This window comes from Notolabrus celidotus, chromosome 8 (genome assembly GCF_009762535.1).
Source record: "Notolabrus celidotus isolate fNotCel1 chromosome 8, fNotCel1.pri, whole genome shotgun sequence".
NCBI lineage: Eukaryota > Metazoa > Chordata > Actinopteri > Labriformes > Labridae > Notolabrus > Notolabrus celidotus.
The window spans coordinates 15,105,210-15,126,818 of record NC_048279.1 but is presented as its reverse complement, the minus strand read 5'-3'; the positions used below and the strand labels follow the sequence as shown (position 1 = coordinate 15,126,818).

The 21,609-nt window shown below is 40.8% G+C and overlaps 1 protein-coding gene across 2 annotated transcripts in view; it reads right to left on the bottom strand.

Annotated features, from left to right (window-relative positions):
• Positions 1-21,609, bottom strand: part of nlgn3a (neuroligin 3a) — a 274,566-nt gene that overhangs the window by 107,246 nt on the left and 145,711 nt on the right. For both annotated transcript variants that reach the window (XM_034689946.1, XM_034689945.1), the window contains exon 2: positions 18,458-19,158. In XM_034689946.1, the coding sequence (XP_034545837.1) occupies positions 18,458-18,929 (472 nt within the window). In that variant the 5' untranslated portion in view covers positions 18,930-19,158. The remainder of the gene's footprint in view (positions 1-18,457; positions 19,159-21,609) is intronic.

Below are 21,609 nucleotides of genomic sequence, written 5' to 3'. Positions count from 1 at the left end.
CTCACTTCCTCTGTTTACATGCCCACCTTTATCTAACGACAGCAGGTAGGTGATTGGAAGCGTGCGCTTGCTTTTACAGTGCAGTAACAGCCTGCGTAAAAAATGAGTCTTGATTGTGGGCCGATGTAAATCGCAGCAACTTGGCCCACACGCTTGTGTGGCTGGAGGGAGTGTTGCGTAGAATTTGAATGCACTTTGGAGGGAGCCAGGGGGTTGACTGTTGCTCAGACGGACAGGCGGACAGACAAAGGGACAGATGAAAGCGACACACAGACAGAAAGCGTAGGAGAAGGAAAGAAAATGGCTTTATAGTATAGAAAGGATCATTTTTATCCTTGCTACATGTTTTATTTTGCTTATCTCTTCCACCCAGTTGAGTTTTATTTATTGGCTTTTTCCTCTGCTTTTTTATTGTGGATTTAAATATTATCATTTAATTACGTATGTTACTTAAATTTTTTTGTTAATATGAGAACCCCTTTAATATTCCAATGAAAGCTATTTAGAGTAGAATTTAAGAGCCTGTCTGGATGGTTACAGCAGGCAGAAGGGCGGCTCAAATGTGGAGAAGGGAGGGGGGAATTAGCCCTGGATAGTCAGAGTGCCAACTGAGACAGCATGGTAATGTTGAGATGAACAGACTGAGAGATGGAGGGGGTTAGACAGGGTAAAAAAGAAAAGACAGCAGCTCTCTGGACGGAATGAGAATATGTGGATGAGAGTTGCATCAGCTGAGGAGTGACAGGGTGGAAGTTGTGCTGGTGTTTTCATTCTGCTTGCCCTTGAACTTGATTTTCATTGGTAATGCAGGCCGTATATCTACTGGAGATCACTATTACTGGCAATAATAGTACAGCCACTTGTGAGAGCGGCAGTATGTAAGACAGCTTACAAGGACTGTGTGGTTTTTGCAGTGTACTCAGCCATCCCTCACTGAGGAGAGAAGTCTTTTTATTACTGAGGTAGTAACATGGGGGAATTACACAGAAACAAACAGGCGTCCCTGAACACTGGTTTGATACGTCGGGCCATGACACATCATAACAGACACAGTCACCAGAACAATGAGAATCTTCTGGATCATATTTAGGGATTGATGGCTGACTCTGTCACACATGCATTAGTTACAGTGCTGTGGCAGAGATTCTGCTGGGACCGTATTGTGCTGCTACGGTGATGCTCTGTAAATAGCATTAGTCGCGCTCTGTAAAGAATAGACTTGTCACATTTTCAGTGAGGCTAGTCTTTCACAACAGCTTGGAGACCAAGCCACTGTGTGCGCATGCAAAGACCTGCCAGACAAAGGGATCTGCACTTGACAGCAATTTTTAACGGACTTAGGGCTACATGTGGGTTTGCTCGAGGGGAGACAAACATACACATACACGCAAAGTCGAGCAAGGAAACTGAAGGCAATTTGGCTTCAGATGCAACAGCTCGCCCTGGGCTTGAATGAAGGAACACCTGTGTGTGTCAAAGTGGTGCCATGGCAACGCTTCCTGCTCTGTGATCAAGGCCAGCGTGAGGATTCTTTCTGAGAGAGGAGCCCACTGGCGAAGAAGAAAGAGCTTCACTACAAACCCGTACACATCTGGAAGGAACGCTGACTAGTGGGCTTCAGCTGGGATTACAACCCGGCAGTACCCACAGCAATGCAGTCCCAAAATTCAAGACTTATAATTCAAAGACGGAGGCAATTTGGTGCGATATTTCTGCCACATAAAAGGGATTAATGCCTCAAACATATGATGAGGTCTCAATAAGACATACACTTGTATGCCTGTGTATAGAAAAGTGCAGAAATTCAATCTGTGCAGGAAAACAAAAGGAGTTTAAGTCAAGGGCTTTACCTTGATACCCGGCATCATGCTTGCATCACCTTCCTGACTGTTGCAGAAGGAAGACAAGGGCGGGGCTATATCAAGGGTTTGATTTAGATTCAGAGACTTAAGCCGTTTCTGTTGCAGCACAAGAATCGTCTCTCATTCTAATCTCGGCAGAGATCCACCCTGAGCCAGGAATATCCCAAGATAAATATGGAAAGTGAACAATGCGATTGCTGAGCAGCAACTTCCCATTTTCTACACCTCTCGCCTCTAATCCTCTCCAGCAGCACTCCTGAACTGCCGCTCCTCATCTAAATCTGCTGGCAGGCCGGGTGAACTGGCTGATATTACACTGCTGCTTCACTTTCCCTGTGCCATTATCACCACACATACAGCTGCTGGCCACACCTTCAGAGGGGGCTCTCACCACTCACTCTGCCTTTTCAAGAAGAGTTACCCCAGTCACTATGAGATATTAAAATGAGTCAACTTGTCCTGGTTATCTCGACAGCTACTAGATCCCATCTGACTCTGAAGCCAAACACCCCTCTCATCAGCTGAATTTAGATGTTCAAGGCCTGCCTAACACTACCTCATCCACAAACAAAAACATTTGATCAAAGACACCGCTCTACAGGTTGTAATGAGACAGGGGTGCTTGATGATTGCGTTTGCGATTAGAGACAAAAATAAATCAAACAAAAACAATAAATGATCAGAAAACTGTGACATTTTAGAAAAAAAAAATCATGCACCAGCTTTGTTCACCATGGAAAATACCTTCATCTTCATCACCGTCGTTTTCCGATAAATCCTCACCCTGTTTTTTTGCATGGGCCCCTGTTATTGAAGCAGGAAGAGACATAGAGAGGTACAGGGACATTCAACATAACATGTTCGGCAACACACAGAGGGGAAAAGAAGCAATTCACTTACAAGCAGCACTGGAGTGTGTGACAGTGTTAAATAAAAAAAAAAGACCTTTCATCAGAAAGTTTGTCAAGGCCATTTCTGGTTAACAGTCACAGCTCATACAGTTAGATACAAAGAAACATTTTAATAACACTGAATAAAAAAAATACATGGCTTAAAAAAATCAATTTACCTTGGAAAAGGTTATGTCAGCAAAAGCTCATCCTCATAGCATGTTTGGAGAAGAGTCATACACACTGGCAGTTCAAAAGGCATTTTAAGCCACTTAATCAAATCATATAGATTAGGGTAACAACACCTCAACCTTAAAGCATTGTTGCCAAAAATCAAACAGGTCTCGAATCTAGTTTGAAATTTTTAATTGCGTTTTGGAAATGACTTTTGAGCATGAGTTTTGGCACATTAAAAGAATACTCAAGTGGCTCTCTTTCTCTCTGGGATTTAAATTTACATAACTTTCCAATTTCAGCATCTACTGTAAGAGACCAGTAAACTAACATTAACATAATACATGGTTACTGGTAAGACAAGGAATTCAAAATGAGGATGCAGAAAACTGTTGGGGGTTCACTGTTCAAGCAAAAGCACGTGCAGGAGCACTGGGTTGAATCTTCCCTTGAGGTGGTGAGATCTGAATAAATCACAAGATTGCGTGTATCATGTAAACTCAGTGATGTGTGCACTTACTTTAGCTTGTTTCTTTAGCCCTTAAACAATAAGCAATATGCTGTTGTCCTTGTGCTACATGGGATAAAGTATAAAACGCTGGCCCCCTAGGGTGCCCGTGCACCATGTAACAATGTAATGTACAAGTTATCTCCTGACCTTCCACTGACTCAGGGCCAGCAGAATTTGGCATCCATGTAAATTCATATCTAGTTGCCCACAGCAGCAGGGATACAAATGCAGATCAGTCAGAGGTCAATCCATCAGTCAGTTCTTTTAATAATCCATCATCTTCTAACAAGCAACGAAAATTTTGTTTTGGTGAATTTTGTAAATTTGGTGATGCACTGACCTTTCATCAAGCACCACTGTGGGTTCGAATTTCCCGATACAGAAGAGCTAATATTGTGGTGACCTTGGACTTTTTTCTTCATTTCAGTCATTGTAAGCATGAATACAAATTAATAAAAAATTCAAAATGGCTGTTACTAGTGTAATTTAAAAAAGCAGTATGATTTCCAAAAGATGTCTAGTATTTTCACACACTTTAAACAGTTGAGACAGATGTGACATTTGCCTTGCTATCATGAATTAATTGGCAATTTATTTTTATGGCATTAATTTTGTATGATGTGGAACCTTAACCTTTAAGAAAAAGATACAAATTGTTATTTCTTAACACAAACCATTAAATTAATGAGTGTGGCTCTTGTTTAAACCGAAATCTATGACTTGTTCACCTGTACCTCCTCAGAAAGCTTTGTTGGTATTCAGCTTGAGCCTGACCCAAAACACACAAATAAATTCCCTGACTTTATGCTGCTGTGCCAAACGGGTAAATATGCACACTGTCTCTCCTAATGAGATATTCAGTGATTGTTTCTGCAGCAGTTGGATCACTCCAGTGTTATTAACCAAGGACATCAGAATATTTCACAGAGCACAACCAAAGGAAAGACCCTAATCTGTCTGAGATCAAACTCAAATTCAAACTCAATAAAACACAAAAACAAAATACACAAATGATTAATTATGAGACCAAATAAAAGCCGTTTGCTACCCAGTTTGCACCAATTCTTAACGCCATCAACTAGACTTTAAAATATAATATTTGATATTCACATCACTAAGTCAAGACCTATACATGTGCAAGGTACGATCAAGGAAGATACCGTATAACAAACCACTCTGGCTTGGGCACTAGTTAAACAGTTTATATTTAAATGAATGCACCGCTGTGTCCTCATACCTCATCTATTGTTAATTGATAGATTGAATATTCTGCATAATGTAAGAGGCTGAGTGTTGTGACATTTACTGAGCACAATCAAGCTCTCTAAACGGAGAAGCCTTTTGAGCTCAGTGGGTCCAGTCAGTACAATGACCTTGTTTGGTCCAACCATCAGATTTATAGAGTGGTGGACAAAGTGCATGACCTCATCACTTAAATCAAAGTCATTTTTTATTCAAACTACTTTTTAACAACATCTCCAGTGTTGTGTTTTCCCAATGCACGAGCGCAGTCAAGAATACATGGGTGTGCATTCTGCTGCGTTATATTTATTTAGAAAACATTATTATATCTTTGAAACTCACATGCTAAAGATTTCCAGATTTGCTGCTCCAACATTATAGGGACAATAATTGAAACAACCAGCCATAGAATAAAAACAGCAACTAAGTTACTACGAGCACAACACGATTAAAATACTCATACAGAACCAAGCAAAAGTATTCTTACATGCCTTGACATGCTTTTGTAGGCCATGATGAAGTTTGACATCTTAAACAGAGCTAAGCTTAAAAACAACAGAAATCATTCTTCATTCCAAAAACCTCAAACATGAGTTTAGAACAGCCATGGGGACTCAGGTGGAGAATCACCATACTTTCGCACATAGCCATCAATAAAACCACTAAATGAACTGACTGATCTTAGCAATGCTTTCACTGCGTTTGCTCTACGATCAACCATGGAGATGCCCAATGTACAGGTATGGCAACACCACTTAGACAAACAACACGCAGACCAACACAAGCACAATTTATAGACTTTTGGATCCAATTTTAGAAAAGAAAAGAAAATTCATCTGCTGACTTCAGAGCAAAAGTAGCAAGTAACGAGAACAATCATAGAAATGTAGCAAGTACGATATTTGTCTTTCAAATGTAGTGGAGTAAAAGTAACAAGTCTCCCCAAAATTAATACTCAAGTAAAGTACAGACACTCAAAACATGTACTTGAGTACAGTACTCAAGTACTTCATACCACTGGATTTCTATAACGGGTATAATGGATAGTCCACTTTTGCTATATCCTATGATTCTCTAGCTTTAGACATGCATTCACAATCACACGACTACAACAACTTTAAGCTCACACTCATAACTTGTGTTCCCCTCTTGGGCAACAAGAGGTTATTGGACTCAAGTGGAACTATTGTAAGTTGTAGAAAAAATCTCTAGTAAAGAAAGGGCACTAGCTTTCAACTCTCTCAATAGTAAGATGCATTTGCTGGCTAAGTTTGTAAGGCTAAACCCTTTCTGCATAGTCATTGGATCATGTAATGAAATGGATGAGTCACAGTCTTAAACATACATTCTTATGGCAAATTAAGCGAAAACACCTCTACTTCAAAAACTATCCCACACAGAGCACCAGAGGCAGCATTATTTTCAAAGCCGTCTGCATCTGCACAACCAAAACAGTAATCTCATTGAGGTCAATGTTTTTGTTTCACAATGTCCTAATGTCTGTCTAGAAATGGATTTAGGCTTGCAATGCAATTTCCTTACAAGAAGTGACTAAGCTACAGAACTTCCATTGTGCCCGATGCGCCTTTGAAGTGTTGCTTAACACTTGTTGACAAAGTCATGTCATCATGTGCCTGTGTTTGACGGCAGACCCTTCTAGGGGCAATGAATACTGTACAAACATTAAGCTTTATAACTTGAATAAAAAACACGAGTTAAAAGAGTACTCATTGATTTTTGCAGAAGTAGATTATATTTTTATCTGCTAGTAGCAGAGCTAACAAGCTGTACCAGTAACGGCTAACCGATACTCATTGTAGTTGGTGTTAGCTAGTTACAATTACTCAGTTTGCCATGCTGCTAGCAGTCCATTTGACTGACTTAAGTTGGTCTTGGATCTCTTTGGGAGGGACTTAGTGTGAACATTTTTAGCCCAGGAGCTATGAAAGGCTGGGAAAAGATATTTTTTTAAGCCTTGGTACAGGGGCTACCCAGCAGCGAGAGCTGTAATAGGCACCAGAGTCACTGCTAGATGAGTTATTGAAAAAGAAGGTAGGGAATAAAATGGAAACAAAATAATTTTCACTGTTTAAGACTTCAATACTTAACTGAAGCACTGAAATCTAAGATTTAAAGTGTAATGTGTGTGTATGGCATCTGCTTTTAGCTTCATGGCGCTGGCTTCTATTGGAAATGACTGCTTTTCTAGTGCTTTGTTACAGAAAGCCTTAACATATCTTTAGAGTTTGTCAGGTTTAGCACTTTAAAGCTAAGCCAATTTGATGGCAGCAGCAGCAGTTCTCAGTCAGGAGCATCTTCCCTGTGTGGGAAGTAACTGTCATTAAGATATTAGATGTCATGTCTCTCTAATGCAGGCTTCTAGGGAACCCAAAAAGATGTTTAGCAGAATAAAAGCCAAAACCTGAACCAAAGGGTTTCATCTGGTTCCTCTGCCTTCCTTATAGCTTGTTAGCGTTTACGGTTCTTCTCGCGCTCACTGTGCTGGTGACATGGTAAAACAGTGAGGTTATTGAGTGATAATGCTTCAGACAGGCATAGATTGGATGGCAGGTGTCGACAGGGAAGCTCTGTCACTTTGAATTGTGTTGCCTTTGAGCCTGTGTGTCAAATGCTGGATCTATAACAGGAACGGCAAACATGTGACATCTGCAGTGACTCAGCAAGAGAGCCTATATTTGACCTTGGATCTTTTTAGGTGATTCCGCAGTGAAGGAGGATGAAATTACAATGGAACTACAAAGAATTAATGAGTTTCTGTGCGTGGTCGGCCTCTGGGAGCAGACATTTGCATTGCTTCAAAACAGACGGCACCAAGAATAACAGCTTTTATTCATGTTCTTTGACAAGCAGAATAGAAACCTGTCGCATTTATCAAATCAGGTTCAAAGAAAACACATTTGATGGGCTTACTTGTTACACAAAGGGTATTGAAATTTAACATTTCAAGAGGATTGTGTTGCAAACAAAAGGCATTCTAGTAGCTGACTGTAGATTTTTACAAGAATAGACTCTAGCACACGTATGTAACACACACACACATACAAATATAGAGAGGGGCTATTCTCAGGCTCTAGAGACTGTTTGACTGAATCCAGAATTCACTCAATACATCGTGGAGGGCTAAATGTTAACTGCCTTTCCTTTGCTGGAAAAAGGTTCGCTGACAATAGATGGGCCTTGGAGTTAAATATCAGAAAGGTCACAATGTGGAAAGGGACTTAGTGAAATGTGAAATGTTGCCGCCTTGACAATTTGGAGCAGTTATATTCAGTCTCTAATCCTCAGGTGGCCATTTTTCTCTTTCAGAGTGCCTGAATCTGTCGCTCCTCCTGTCTGTCTGCTCTCCCTATCTCATCCTCTTTTTTTTTTCTGCTCTCTCTCTGTCTGTCTCCACTTCTCTCAATCTGTCTCCCAGTGTAGAGGTTAAGGAACAGCTTGGGAGGGACACATAAGAGAGAATGATGGAGAATGCAGCTAAAAGGTTAAGGAAGCTGTAATCCTGCGGTAAAGGACAGCCAAAACTCACACTGCGCGTCAGCTGTTCCCCAAAATTAAATAAATAAAAATGAAACAAATAAAAGGCAGCCAAGTTGTCCTTCTGCCTGTCTAGAGTCTGATAAGAGAAAGAGATGTGTTAACAGAGGCTGCATGGCTGTGAGTATGGTAGCAAGCTAACACAGCGAGGTATCCTACCTCTACTCTTTGTCCAGAATGAACCATTTATTCCCCATAATAGGGACCAAGACTACCCTGGAAACATCTTAGAACAAAGAAATCAAGACTCTCAAGGCTTTAGGCTTACTCATAATCTTTGTTATGCCACAATTGAACAGGCATCTTTACTGATTTCATAAAAGTCAAAGCAAAGAAGGTATGAAGTCTGTGACACTGATTTCTAGTTAACAGTATCCTGCAGGTTGTTTCAACTGCTTATGAAGGAATGTATTTACAAGTGGTTGCCTTAATTTGTTTGTATGCATAGGAGCACACAGACAGCGCGATTAACATCCTGCTGTTGGTTTCCCACTGTTTTCACAGGAAATGTGGCAAAACACTGACAAAGGCAGGGAAGAAAGAGGACGCAGACAATAGAACATTGACACAGCTAGATACCATAATAAACCTATTTTTCTAATGTTCCATTTGAAAAGAAATTCACTAAAAATGTTTTTAATCTTGAGATTAGAAGCACTCTTTTCTGAACAATGCGTTAGCTGTTGAAAGGGAAGACATGGCTGAAATAACAAATTCTACAGCCATTACTGTGTCAGCCAGATAATGTTCAGCATATGTCGTTAAATTAATGTCAAACTTAAGCCTTATTCGCACGGGGTTAGTATTACCTAGGGACCTCTGATGATTTTTATAAGTTGCAGAGGGGGCCTGTGTTTTAATCTTATGTGAATTTACCATGTCTTTAATTTGTGATGTAAAAATTCCCAGGCAAATTCCCGATCATATTTCAGGACACAGAGAGGTCCTCTGATAATATCAGTCCAGTCTGAATCTGCATCGTGGTTATTTGGGGGGCTACTTTGGTTTTAAATAAAATCTTTACAGCTTTTTCTGGCCCTTTACTATCAAAAATGATGGAGGCTGCGTCAGACATTGAAAATGAATGTTTAACAGTATACTGGGTGCAAATTCAGAGGATCATTCACTACACAGTATGGAGACTGTAGTGCTATGTTGATCAGAGAATCTAAATAATTTATGGATGGAGATAAAACAACAATAAAAAAGGAATACATTTTTTTCTGTCACTCAAGGGATATTACTCAGAAGGCTATTATAATAAATTATATTAACAGAGAAATTTTTGGACAGCTCTATAACCGTACATATTTAAAAACGCTGTTAAAATATGATATTAACAGGGGTCTCTCTCCCTCTCAGTGCAGCAGATTTGCACTGCTGTGCTGTCTCACAGTGCATGATCATATTAATAATTAAATGAATGTATAAGAGTTTTTAAATTAAATTTGTCCGATTTAAAACATCCTCTTTTTTGTGTTTTGATGCTGGTAAATGTAGGTTATTACACATACTGTTCAGAGCTTAGGTCTGATAGTTGTTCTATATGGCCAGATTTCTAGAATGTTACATCAGACTTCCACCAGATCTGTGTCCAGTCTGTCTCCGAACCAATTTTTTTTCCCGCTGTAATTACTGAATCAAAGATTGTCCAACTCCTCTCCTCATCTATGTTTTTGTTGTTGACTCCAGGTCTAGCTTCGCTCATCATGACGTTTTTTTGTAGTTAAGTGAAACATGATCTAATGGTAAGATGGAGTGTTTTATTCTGAAAGTTAACTAGATGTTTTAATTTTGTTTTGGTGCTGACTTCCTGTTCCGTGCTCTGGCATCTGGCAAAAATAGAAGCATTGAACTTGTGATCTGTAGGACTCCTGCAACTTAGCTGGAATGCAGCAGAGCAGATCCAGTGGAAGTTAAAACATTGACCAGAAAATAAACTTCGGTCCTGTGACAGATCTGAGACGGACCAGACACAGATCAGGTGGAATTTGGCCATAACTTTTCAGCAATGAAAAAAGTCTGCCGTCAAAGCTATGATGGAGACGCATTCACTTAGATTCACTGAAATCCATCCAAAGATCCAGATGTGGAACAGTGATTAGATAGAGTACATGCTTTGCAGCATACGGTAAGGAACATTTTCTATCTTTCAAATGGATTGATTACCTTTGTAGTGCTAACAGTGTGTTTTGCATAATAATGTTATTGCCTTGGGATGACTTAAAGTTGTAAACTATCTATGGTAAGTTTTCAATGCACATTCTTTGTGGATGTTTACCTGATGTGGATGTTGTCTTCTTTTTATAAATTTTCAGCAAACTATATGCTGTTGAGTGTGATGCTGCCCCCAGAGACAAGGTGGATCTCATGCTGTGTCTATAATTTCAATCAGAAATGTCAGTCAAGTAAATTACAGACTTTACTTATCTAGTGCTAATGCACCACACCAAACACTGACGTCAGGGGGAAATTACCAGAGGTCTCCAGGTAGTACTAATCCAGTGCTAATTAGTGATGGACGATATATATCGTCTACGATAGTATCGTAAATGTTGCTTTAACGATGTGCAATTTTACATTATCGAGTATTACTGGCTCCAAAGAAATGTTAGTATTATGAGCCTTCACTTTATAAGAGTATGTCCACAGAGAATATTTTTATGAGCCTGATCGTTGATAATCAGTGTTATACATGTATCCGTATTCAATACCGTCAGTTATATGCATTTTGTTGCTGTAGAAAATTTAATTTAGGGGGAAAAAATGTATTTGGCATTGTCTTTGACATAAGAAATTTTTTATTTTTTTTATTGATTAATCAATAATTGATCGTTAAGGATTCAAGGATTCAAGGTATATAATCGAGATATATTTATTTGCCCATATCGCCCACCCCTAGTGCTAATAGTGCTTTAGTTGCTCAGAATTCATAGAATAACTTCTGTTTAACTGCGCCAAAGTCCTTCTAGTACTACGCAAAAGTAATTTGGCTTGAACATCATAAACTCAAATCGCTGATCAGTGTTGTAGGTCCAGGAAAAGGTATGTGTTGCATCTGAAATGCTGCTGAAACAAATGAGCTTTCTGAAAGTGAAAAGCTGAACATTTTCTAAATGCAGCGTACAATTACACCGACATCAATGTGTGGGTTGGTTCCTTAAATTAGCTGGTTCCAAAATCACTTGCAGGTGCAACATGCCAACTGTATTTTGCGTGGAAAAGCTCTGATTTATAACATCCCAGACCTACCACAGATACCAAAAATGGATTGAAAATGGGCGATGTGTAAAATGATGCATGTCATGGTGCAGCAATGAAAATATATGTGAAAAACATTAAGTTCCTTAAAAGGAAACATTTTAGAGGAAATCATGTTTCATTACTCTCAGTCTAAGCTAACACATGTACCAGAGACAACAAATAAATTGTATTTCCTCTTTAACAAGACATTAGGACTCCACAGGCTGTGTCCTCTCCTTTCAGTTTGGGATAAACAAGAACAGAACAGTGATATTGAGCCTTGGAATGACCGGGGAAGCTGGACAGCACAGCAGCAGGAGGCCTCTGAATGGGAACTTCCTGCTTAGGTTGCGTCTTGCATCTCAAGTCAGTGTGGCTAGATGTGCTGCTGGCTGATTACAGCCTTCTCTCACTCGGGTCATCCACAGTCGCTGGTAGATGATCATAAGCGATTATAGGAGAAATTTTCTGTGGGAAAGAGAGTGGACATCTGCTCTGTTTTCAAAATCGTTCAAGCCAATATTTGTTCTTGTCTTCTTGGAAAGTTTTTGTGCTGTCTGCTTGGCGAACAGATTTCCTCGGCAGCACTCAGGGAGTAGCCCCTCCTTCCCCAAGGCAGGGTTGAGTCGGCCAACGAACGGGATTAGCATGGTGTGTTACTGTCTGCAAAGGCCCAGACGCAGTCTAACCAGGATTGGGGCTCTTTTGCAGTTTTTACAGCTCTGTAGCATCTGGAGGTCATCTGGTAAGAGGCAAATATGTCCAATGTTTCTGCTGGGGTACTTAATCTACAGGTTTGGCAACCGATCGGGCTGTTCAGTACTGGCACCGGGCTGCGTAACACATGGCAGCCTGCTGCCTGTGAGGGCTGCATAAGAATGATAGTCGAGTGGTCCAAATCAAGCCAAAATGTATAACAGATTTCTGCACACTTATCTCAAATAGACTCATGATGAGGGATGAATTTAGGGAGTCAGGAAGGTTGATCTCAGAGCGCTCTCAGAAGCTCTTTTATTCAGAGAGACCAGTATGAAGGACTCTGAGGACAGGTTTTACAAGCGGCCTACAAGCAGCGAAAGACGGGCTATAAAACCCTGTAGAAAATGATGTGCATATTGTATAAACAGGCAGCACGCAGCACACTGAGTGCACCGTATCATCAAAAGTCTGCCTCAATGAAGATCCCATCAAAAGGATGTGATTTTACAGATGTCTTTTAAAGATTGTCAATCAGTTTAACAATGTAAACCTCTCTTAAAGATAAAGATTGACCTCATCAGGGTTTGTCCTCGCAAAATTGACCCATCTCGAGCCAATCTAGCTCTCTGAGGCTGAATAGTGCTTTGCTGTGTCCCTGCACATCATTACCTCCCTCTTCACTCCATTCACTCTGACTCAGAGCAGAGAAAATGACTGAGTGTTAGAACCAAGGCATCAGTGCCTGCATTTCCAACACTGCTCTGTATGTGTGCTATAGGGGCTCGTCATAGAGAGAGAGAGAGTGAGAGAGAGAGAGAGAGAGAGAGAGAGAGAGAGAGAGAGAGAGAGAGAGAGAGAGAGAGAGAGAGAGAAAGAGAGAGAGCGAGAGAGAGAGTGAGAGAGAGAGAGAGAGAGAGAGAGAGAGAGAGAGAGAGAGAGAGAGAGAGAGAGAGACGGTTGTAATGCTGATCCCGCACATTTGACCACCTACATGTGACCTCTCTCTACTTGTTTGGACATCTTGGACACCTGGTTCTGTGCTCTCAACATGTCAATGAAAGGACATAACATTCTCGTCAGTGTCAACATCACATTGTTCTTGAACAAAGCCGAATTGTCTGCTTGTTTTATGCTGACAAATTTACTGTAGAACGATCCTCAGTGCACAACACAAACAAGGTATACTGAAAAAGGGAATATCTACATTCTGTTGTAGGCCTCTGTTTTCTTTTTGAACAAGTCTCTTTTTCTATTATTTGTCAGGGCACTATGTGTGATTTAAAGGCTTTCTTCTTGTAAAATGGAGGAAGATGAGTCCCATCTTTGAAACAGCAAATTATGGGGTTTCTCTGCACAATGCCAAGCAGGATCCATAGAAAAGACTATAACCTTAAAGCCACAGTGAGGAGTTTCTGGCAGGCTAAAAAACTGACTGGAATTTACACCAATGCCTCTTTATGACTCACAAAAGCAAACAAGACCATAAGCGAGAAGATTAAAACTTCGACAGCATAGTACGTTTGAATCCTTGTAATCATGCTGCTGGGTAGGTGACAACGCCTTTGATAGCACACTGCACAGACAGCCGACATTTATGATTTGAACACCAAAGACTAACATTGATTAATTTGCTTGACGGTCAAGATTTTATCAAAAAATACAACTTTAAAATCAGCAAAGAAGCATTGTCCAAAAGGGACACCAAAGTCAAGGCAACATTTAAGGTCTAACTTAAGTTTCTCGCCGGAGATTTAAAGGTTATGAAGATGGGGATTATTCTCTAATTATGATAAACACACCAGAGTTGGTTGTGATATTTCAGGGAGTATCTAAGGTTGAAAGCAAGTCTCAGTGAATATGACATACGATAGAATGACCTTGCTGTGTTAAATACGTACTTGTTCGTGATTGGTCAAAACTCCATAACAACAGCAATTCTCAGTGGCAAAATCAACACCAGTGACAACCTGATCACACACATCAAATCAATCCACAGAAAGAAGTCTGGCACATTTCTTCACTTCCTGTTAACATTGTGGCAAAAATGTTGGTTTCTGTCAGAGGCTGGTCTTGAGAGTGGGGAAATAATGGGAGTTATCTGGCACAGATGTGAGAACAGCGGGGGTATCTATTGGACCAAAACCATCTCTGATAGGAAAGAAGAAGAACAACAAGAACAACAAGAACAAGAACAAGAAGAACAAGAACCAGAACCTATCCCACAATCCAGAGAACGACAGCAGAGCTGGTGAGAGCATCTTTAAGTTTGCGATCAGTGTAAACTCAAACCATAAGTGGTGATTTTAATAGTAACAATATTAAAAGTTGTGACATTGGCCTCATTTATGTTTAAAGGTGTCAACTGTAGTGCTCTGAAAAAGAGAGGAAAGCTGAATGAAGACAAAAATGTCAACATAAATATTCCTGCAGAAGCCCTGTTTACCTGTTTGTTACCTTCAATGAAAACGCTCAGTTTGATGTAATTTATGACAAATAAGGAGGCAAATGTTTTATCTGTGAATAGAAATGTTTAGTTTAAAGTTAGTTCCTACTGCAAGGACACTGACAGGAATCCATTGTCAAATAGGCATTACCAACCAAAGAATCAAGGGGACCCCTTTAGTTTAGCTTTATGAACAACTTATTTAAATAGCAATAAAATCATCTTTTAATCAGTATTTGTGTCAACTTGTTTAAGAGTTCAGTTGTTAGCCTGGTTATAAGAGGGATAATGTATAGTGAAGAGGCTGTTGCGCAAATGTGTATGCCGACAGGGTAAGCAGGATGCGAAGCAGAGAGTTGTTGTGTCACCCTGTCTGAATACTAATGCTCATAGCCATCTTATTCTCTGTACGTTATCCCATCCATAACCAAACCTCCACTCACAAATAACAGTGAGGTGCAAAAAGGTGTGGAATAGGTTTTTTTCAACAATGTGATATATACTATTTATACCGCAGAGGCTTTTTTAGTATCCACTAGTACCCAAGTCTAGCTATTGGTATCAGAGAGAAAAAATTAAAGCAAAAAATCTCTCTTAAGTGTATAGTCCCACTAACACTCCATTTAACTTGAAGTGCAGATTGTGTTTTATATTTGCTCTACGCTGCACAAATCTTCACACACTAACATCTTGTCTCATAAAACAGAAGAATCTCACTAAGATCAGGTGTGATTCATTTGACGGGGGTTGATGGGTGATGTATTTTCCTCACTTGATAGGTATCACAATTGCAACAAAGGTGCTTCAAGCAAGCTAAGAGGCCCGTTTACTCTGCCTCTGACACAGCTGCATACTGTTGCCTGGCAACAATCACACAACCATTTCATCAAGAGTCAAATACCATACTTTCTGAAAATTAATCACTCTTTTCCTCCAGAGGAACCACATTCATAGAGATACAGGTTGTAAAATTGGTAGTGGAGGTGTTATTGTTACTGAATATGCTCAGTGTGTATGACTCTACTGAATTATACCAGTCTCATTTGAAAGCTAGAACACATATTACCCTGTTAGTGCTAGCAGTTTTATAGCACAGGTCTGAAAAATGAAACAACACTTATTAAAACCTTTGATGAGAGAACTGATGAACTGTTCAACAGCTTCCCAGCTCACTCTGAATTCGTTAAACGAGACTTTTACCTCAGAGTTGGAAACGTTTAAGCATATCCAAAGTATGCTTCAGAAGTTGCTTTCTACATTGCCTAAGAAGGATAAATTATGCTTCATTTGCTCTTCTAATTCAACATAAGCCAAGATTAGCAGAAACAGTGCAATTGAAATAAAAAGAGCCAGCGAGTCTGAAAATTACAACCTTTGTGTTTAGAGCAACAGAGGAACTATGCAACATTCATTTCTCTGCACAATAATGTGTCACAAAACCAACATATGAAACTTATGATAAACCATTTTCTCATTACCAAACATGGGGAAGATAATTGAAAAATTCTAAGTGGAAGGGGAATATTAAAGAGATATTTCTGTGTGTATTCCACAACTGGGACTAATTCAGAAGCACAAGTGCCTGGAGGGCCAGTCTGTCTCTAACAAAATTGGTTTACCAAAGCTGAATGTGGGAGCGCGCAGAGAGAGGCCAATCGCTGCCTGCTGCCTCCGTGGAAATCAACAGCAGAGGTCTCCCAGCTGAAACAGAATCTTTACCGTGCAGCAAGATATGCGCTGGATCAGTCTTGAGGTTACTCACGAGGTCCTCCAGTGCCTTCGGGCGTGTTTGGAAAATTAGTGCTCTGTTGTGAGATTTTAGCTGCTGCTAATGAAATTGGACTGTGTTTCTCAGTGGCTGTGGGTTTTATCATTAACCACATGGATAGATGAAAGCTGTCATTCCAATATAATACACCCACCGTCTTTTATTTGAACCGTTCTGAATCATAAATTTAAGAGAGAGATAGGCGGCCCTCCACTTTTTAGTGTAAATTTAATCAACGTCTGAGGCTCCGACGCTTGCAGGTGTCGGGTTTGACAAATATTTCCAATAAGCTGTTGTCTCAAGTGCTGTCAGAGCGGCAAAGTTCTTTGCATACAAAGTCTAGCAGTTTTATTTTCGAGCAGCACTTGTGCTTCTGATTTAATCATCAGATGTATTAAAATCAAAGAATAAAGAACATTATATATAAAGAAGCCATACAATTATGTCAGATTAAATCAATAACATACATAGAACTCTATTTCTCCACAAAACATCATTATTTATTCAGGGACTTACATCTCCTCTCCCTGACACACTGTCATAGAATAACCACACTTCAGCTTGCTCTCGCACGCACGCCCCCACGCACGCACGCACGCACGCACGCACGCACGCACGCACGCACGCACGCACGCACACACGCACACACGTACATGCATACAACACATCAAACCTACTCACTCATCTCTCTCACTCATGTCAAGGTTGATCTGAGTCACAAGTCCCACGTTCATCCCAATTAGCACTCTGATTCAGGAGTTGATAGGTGATGATATTGGCAGCTTTGGAAGGATGCACCCATCACTCTCCTCTCTCTTTCACTCTTTCAAATCCTCTCTCTCGTTCCAGTGTTGGCTTTCCTTTTCTTTTCTTTGCATTCACTTTTTTTGTTACATACCTCCTTTTCTACACATTTTCTTGTTGGGTTTCCTGGCACATTCCTTGGATATTCTTTTGACTGTAAAATGAATGGAAAAACTACAAAATAACAGAGAGCTCTGGAAAAAGATCGCATGTAACATGCAACAACTCAAGACTTGAGTCAGACCCCCTTCTGCACCCTCTTTCCCTCCTCCTCCTTCTCCTCCTCCTCCTCCTCCTCCTCCTCCTCCTCCTTCTCCTCCTCCTTCTTATCCTCCCGCCCTCCCAGTCATCATAAACAACAAGAACAACAGAGGACCTGTTGAGAAAGTAACTGGGGTGTTGCTGCAGAAATATTCCAAAATGGTGGAATGAATTTGCTGCATCCTGGGACACAGGAAGCCCATATTCACATGCACTTCTATTTAAGACCCATTACAGCCACACAGAAGGCAGAGAGGCTTTCCAAAGTTTTGTAATCTGATGAATGAAAGTGTTATTTGACAGTCTCAGAGCACTTAACATTCAAAGCCCATTTTCCTGTGTGGGTCTCCTTCAAGTGGTGAAACAATGGGGTTATTTATAAAAGTCAATATCTGGTAATCTAGAACTTGTGATATTTTTCGTCATGGTGGAGCCCAATCTGTGTCTGCCTTTTGCACGAAGCCTGATCTTGTTTTTTTGGCTTCATGCAAGGACAAACTGGTTAAAAGTAAAGGAGAGTAAAGGGTCTTACATAGGTCAGGCTGATGCCACAGGCCTCTCGTGTACCAGACAGAATATTTCACCAACCCTACAGAAGTATTTCATTCACTTATGAGGCAGGCTGCTAATTGCTAATAGCTAATATCCCCAGAACAGTCAAGACAGTGAGGGTAGGAAGGTGCACCGAGTATTTCCAATCTGCTCCTTGTCTGATTAGATTTTTGTAATTTTTATTCAGTCCCATTAAGAGATCATTTAGTCATCAAAAGAGGAACCTCTAACAGTGGCATGGAAGGGGAGAGTTGATGAAAAGACTAAAATGGAAGATCAAGTCAAGATGGGAAGTTGAGATGATGGACACCGACACAGCATGCGCCAGACAACAGGTCATGCTCCGCGCAAAACACAGAGGTGACATAAAATTTAAGAAGAAAGAAAGGTAGGGACAGAAGAGAGACAGAGCAGGAGAGGTTAGCCTTCATCCTGTTTACTCCACACACTCACCATCCTCAGTGGGAACATAGATGTTTAGATAAAGACAATCCTCGTGTTGATCCTGAATGTATGTGGTAACTATATCCAGGTTGAAGGTGAACCATATTGGCATCATGATCTCTGGCACAGCGTTGTGAATGTTTTGCGGGCACACGGGAGCAAAGTGAGTGGCATTCTTGATCCCCGACCAGGAAGACGGAGGCTCAGGGGGCATGAAGCGTTTCTCTCCCACCGGGGAGGCGGCATAAGGAACCCCGAGATACTGATCCACCGGGCCTAGAATCTCACTAGGAAGGGGCACCCTCACCCCTCGGAGTTTCCCGTACTGTGTATTCACAGTGGGGTGGTAGTTCTGACCTCTGACGGCCGCAAAGCACCAACAAAAGCTTAACACCCACAAGGACACGCTGAAATCGGCGCAACTGTGGGCACCGTGCCAGTTCTGCAAGGGGAGGCGACTTCTCCTTGGGGAAAACCACATGGTCCTTGTGAGCGTGTGCAACTGCAAGTGACCAACATACACGCAGGGACTCCCCCCTCAGCGAAATCACAGGCCTCCCGCTCAGCCCTGCAGTCCAAAAACCTCAGGGACAGTCATCAGCTGGGATAGTGGAGCCTGTCGGCCTACAGGCGAGGAGAAACAGCCACAGAGACGCGTTTCCTTCTGCGAGGTCCTTATTCAGCGTCCTCTTCAGATCCTCTATCCCGTGCTGCAAGAGAAAAAACAGAGGACAGGAAAATTAATGATATTTCCCTGACAGCACACCAGTTTGCTACCGTTTTTACTCCGTCATTTTTATTGACTTGTGGAGTCCTTTTCTGCCATGATATAAAACAGCTCACATAAACATGACAGAGCTCTTAATGCCATCATCAATCCACATATTCAAGAACCTGCCTTTGACTTGAATATTGCAATTAACTGGTGGGCAACTTGTCAAGATACATCTAATAATGCTAATAGGACAAGTGAAATGTGCTTGGCATCAACTGTCAGAAGGTAATTAGTCTCTACTTTAAAGGACAGTAAATACATAAATAGTTTAAAGACTACATTTTTCAAGTCTGGGTTCTTACGATAAAACAGTTCTGCTTGCTCAACCCGTTCCTTCTGTTCAAACAGCCTCTAGAAAAAGCTCTTATATACTCCACTGTGAGAGACAGGGGACCAAATCAACTGTCCTCATTCAATGAGAATATGCATTGGAGAGTTTATCAGGCGCTAGTAAAAGTTTTCTGCAGTCTGAATCAGACAAATGGAGTTTAAATGGTTTAAAAATTCCTCCTCGCTCAGACGAGGAAAAGAGGGAATTTTGTGTATAAAAAGCAGTAAGTTTGGAAGACATCACTTTCTCAGACTGGAGCGACATAATAACTTCAGATTGACTTTTGAATGTAGTTTTTAAAGAAAGAGGGATTTGGTCTCCCAACACTGCATTAAAAAAGTGAGGGAGACGGATATCAGAGGCCGGAGTGAGCAGAAGGAATTATAACAAAAACTTATTTCCATGTACGTCTGGAAAGCCAGATTTACATGTGAAGCACTCATGAAACTGGAAAAAAGTAGTGTAACAAAGAAACATTATAATGATTTAAAAAAATGTCCTATTTCATGTCTTTCAGTATTTTTCCTTCATCTCCCTAAGGTGGATTTTAAACACACTTTCCATCTTTTTCGTCGAACAACAATAACATTTTGGGATGAACAGAAGCAAGACGAGGCTGAAGCTACAGGAGGTCTCTCGTGACAGCTCTGTAAATGCTAATCAACAGTCCCAAGGCAGAGCTCTGGTGCCAGTGACAACACCTTCACACACTGCCTGATCAATTTTCAATTTCTGTGGCTTAGGGTCCCCCTCAGCCTTGTGCGCCTGCTGCAGTGTTTGCTCTAATAACAATGGAGAAGAAAAGCCAGCATTTAGAGGAGGATATTGCATTCCAAAATGACTGTGTAAATGATTTATAATGTATCAGCAGCCGTCAGAGGGCCACTAACCACTGAGAGAAAGCAATCCTGACGTTCCTGGAGGTGCCGTTATCACTCGGCAGCTATTCCCCTCTGCTGCAGTCTCTGATCAGAGCAGTATCTGCCTGTGTGTATCCTACATGGAGACCCGCACTTCATATCAAAAACACATACAGACATATTGTAAACACTGCAGATGAGCCCACCTGTACTGATACTTGTGTATATAAAATGTATGTGATGGTGAGTATTTCAGCTCAGAGACTTCGGCACACCGAGCACCTGCTAAGTGATAATACATGAAAAGCCATCCATATCCAATCTGGGGAGTAAAAAGCATGCATTGCTGGGGGGCCAGGGGCTGGCGAAGGCTTTGATATGCTGGAAAAGTCATACTGACATAGTCCCTTCCCTGCTCACCGGGATCTCTGAAAAGCTAATATATTACTGCCACATACACACATTTAAAGGAAATATAAACTATAGTGTGAAAAGTCTTTCATTCCTGTTTGGTTTCGATACCAGAACAAGTGCGCACAGCATCGACAACAGCATGTGTAGCCTCAGCTGGAGTGAAAAACTTGAACTTCAGTTGACCTCTTTACTGTAAGAAAACACACAGCTGAGGGAGGAAAACATCGACAAACACCACAAAACACAAGCAGTTACATAACACGCTCAGCTGCCTGGTTAGAATTAATACTGTGTAATGCCACATCATTGCAATAAATCCTACCAGCACAAGGTTTTTATGTTCAGCTATTATAGAGGTGTTGATTAAATGCTATGGTCATTTAATGGGCTGCAGTTTACCATGCTGTTCTAAGGCGCTGTAAACTTGTTTACACATATCTACTCAATTTGTCTGTATGTTGCCTGAACAATTTCCTCTCTATCTGTGACTAAATGTAGGGAACACTTTCCAATATGATACACACAGTTCAACAAAACAAAAAACCTTAAATCTGTATAATAATTCTGCTTATGATTCAATAACTCTTAAAATATTCAAGAAAAGGAGAGCCTTTTCAGAACTGTGAGGTGGGAGGAGCTGGTTCAGGAAGTAAGTGGCCTACATTTTTCACATTGCTACTATCTTTATACTTTCCTACATCAACCTCGGTACAAAAGACTCTCTGTTGAAAATGACCAAAGGCTTTGAAGTCGTTTGAACGGAAATGCAAGATCTGACAAA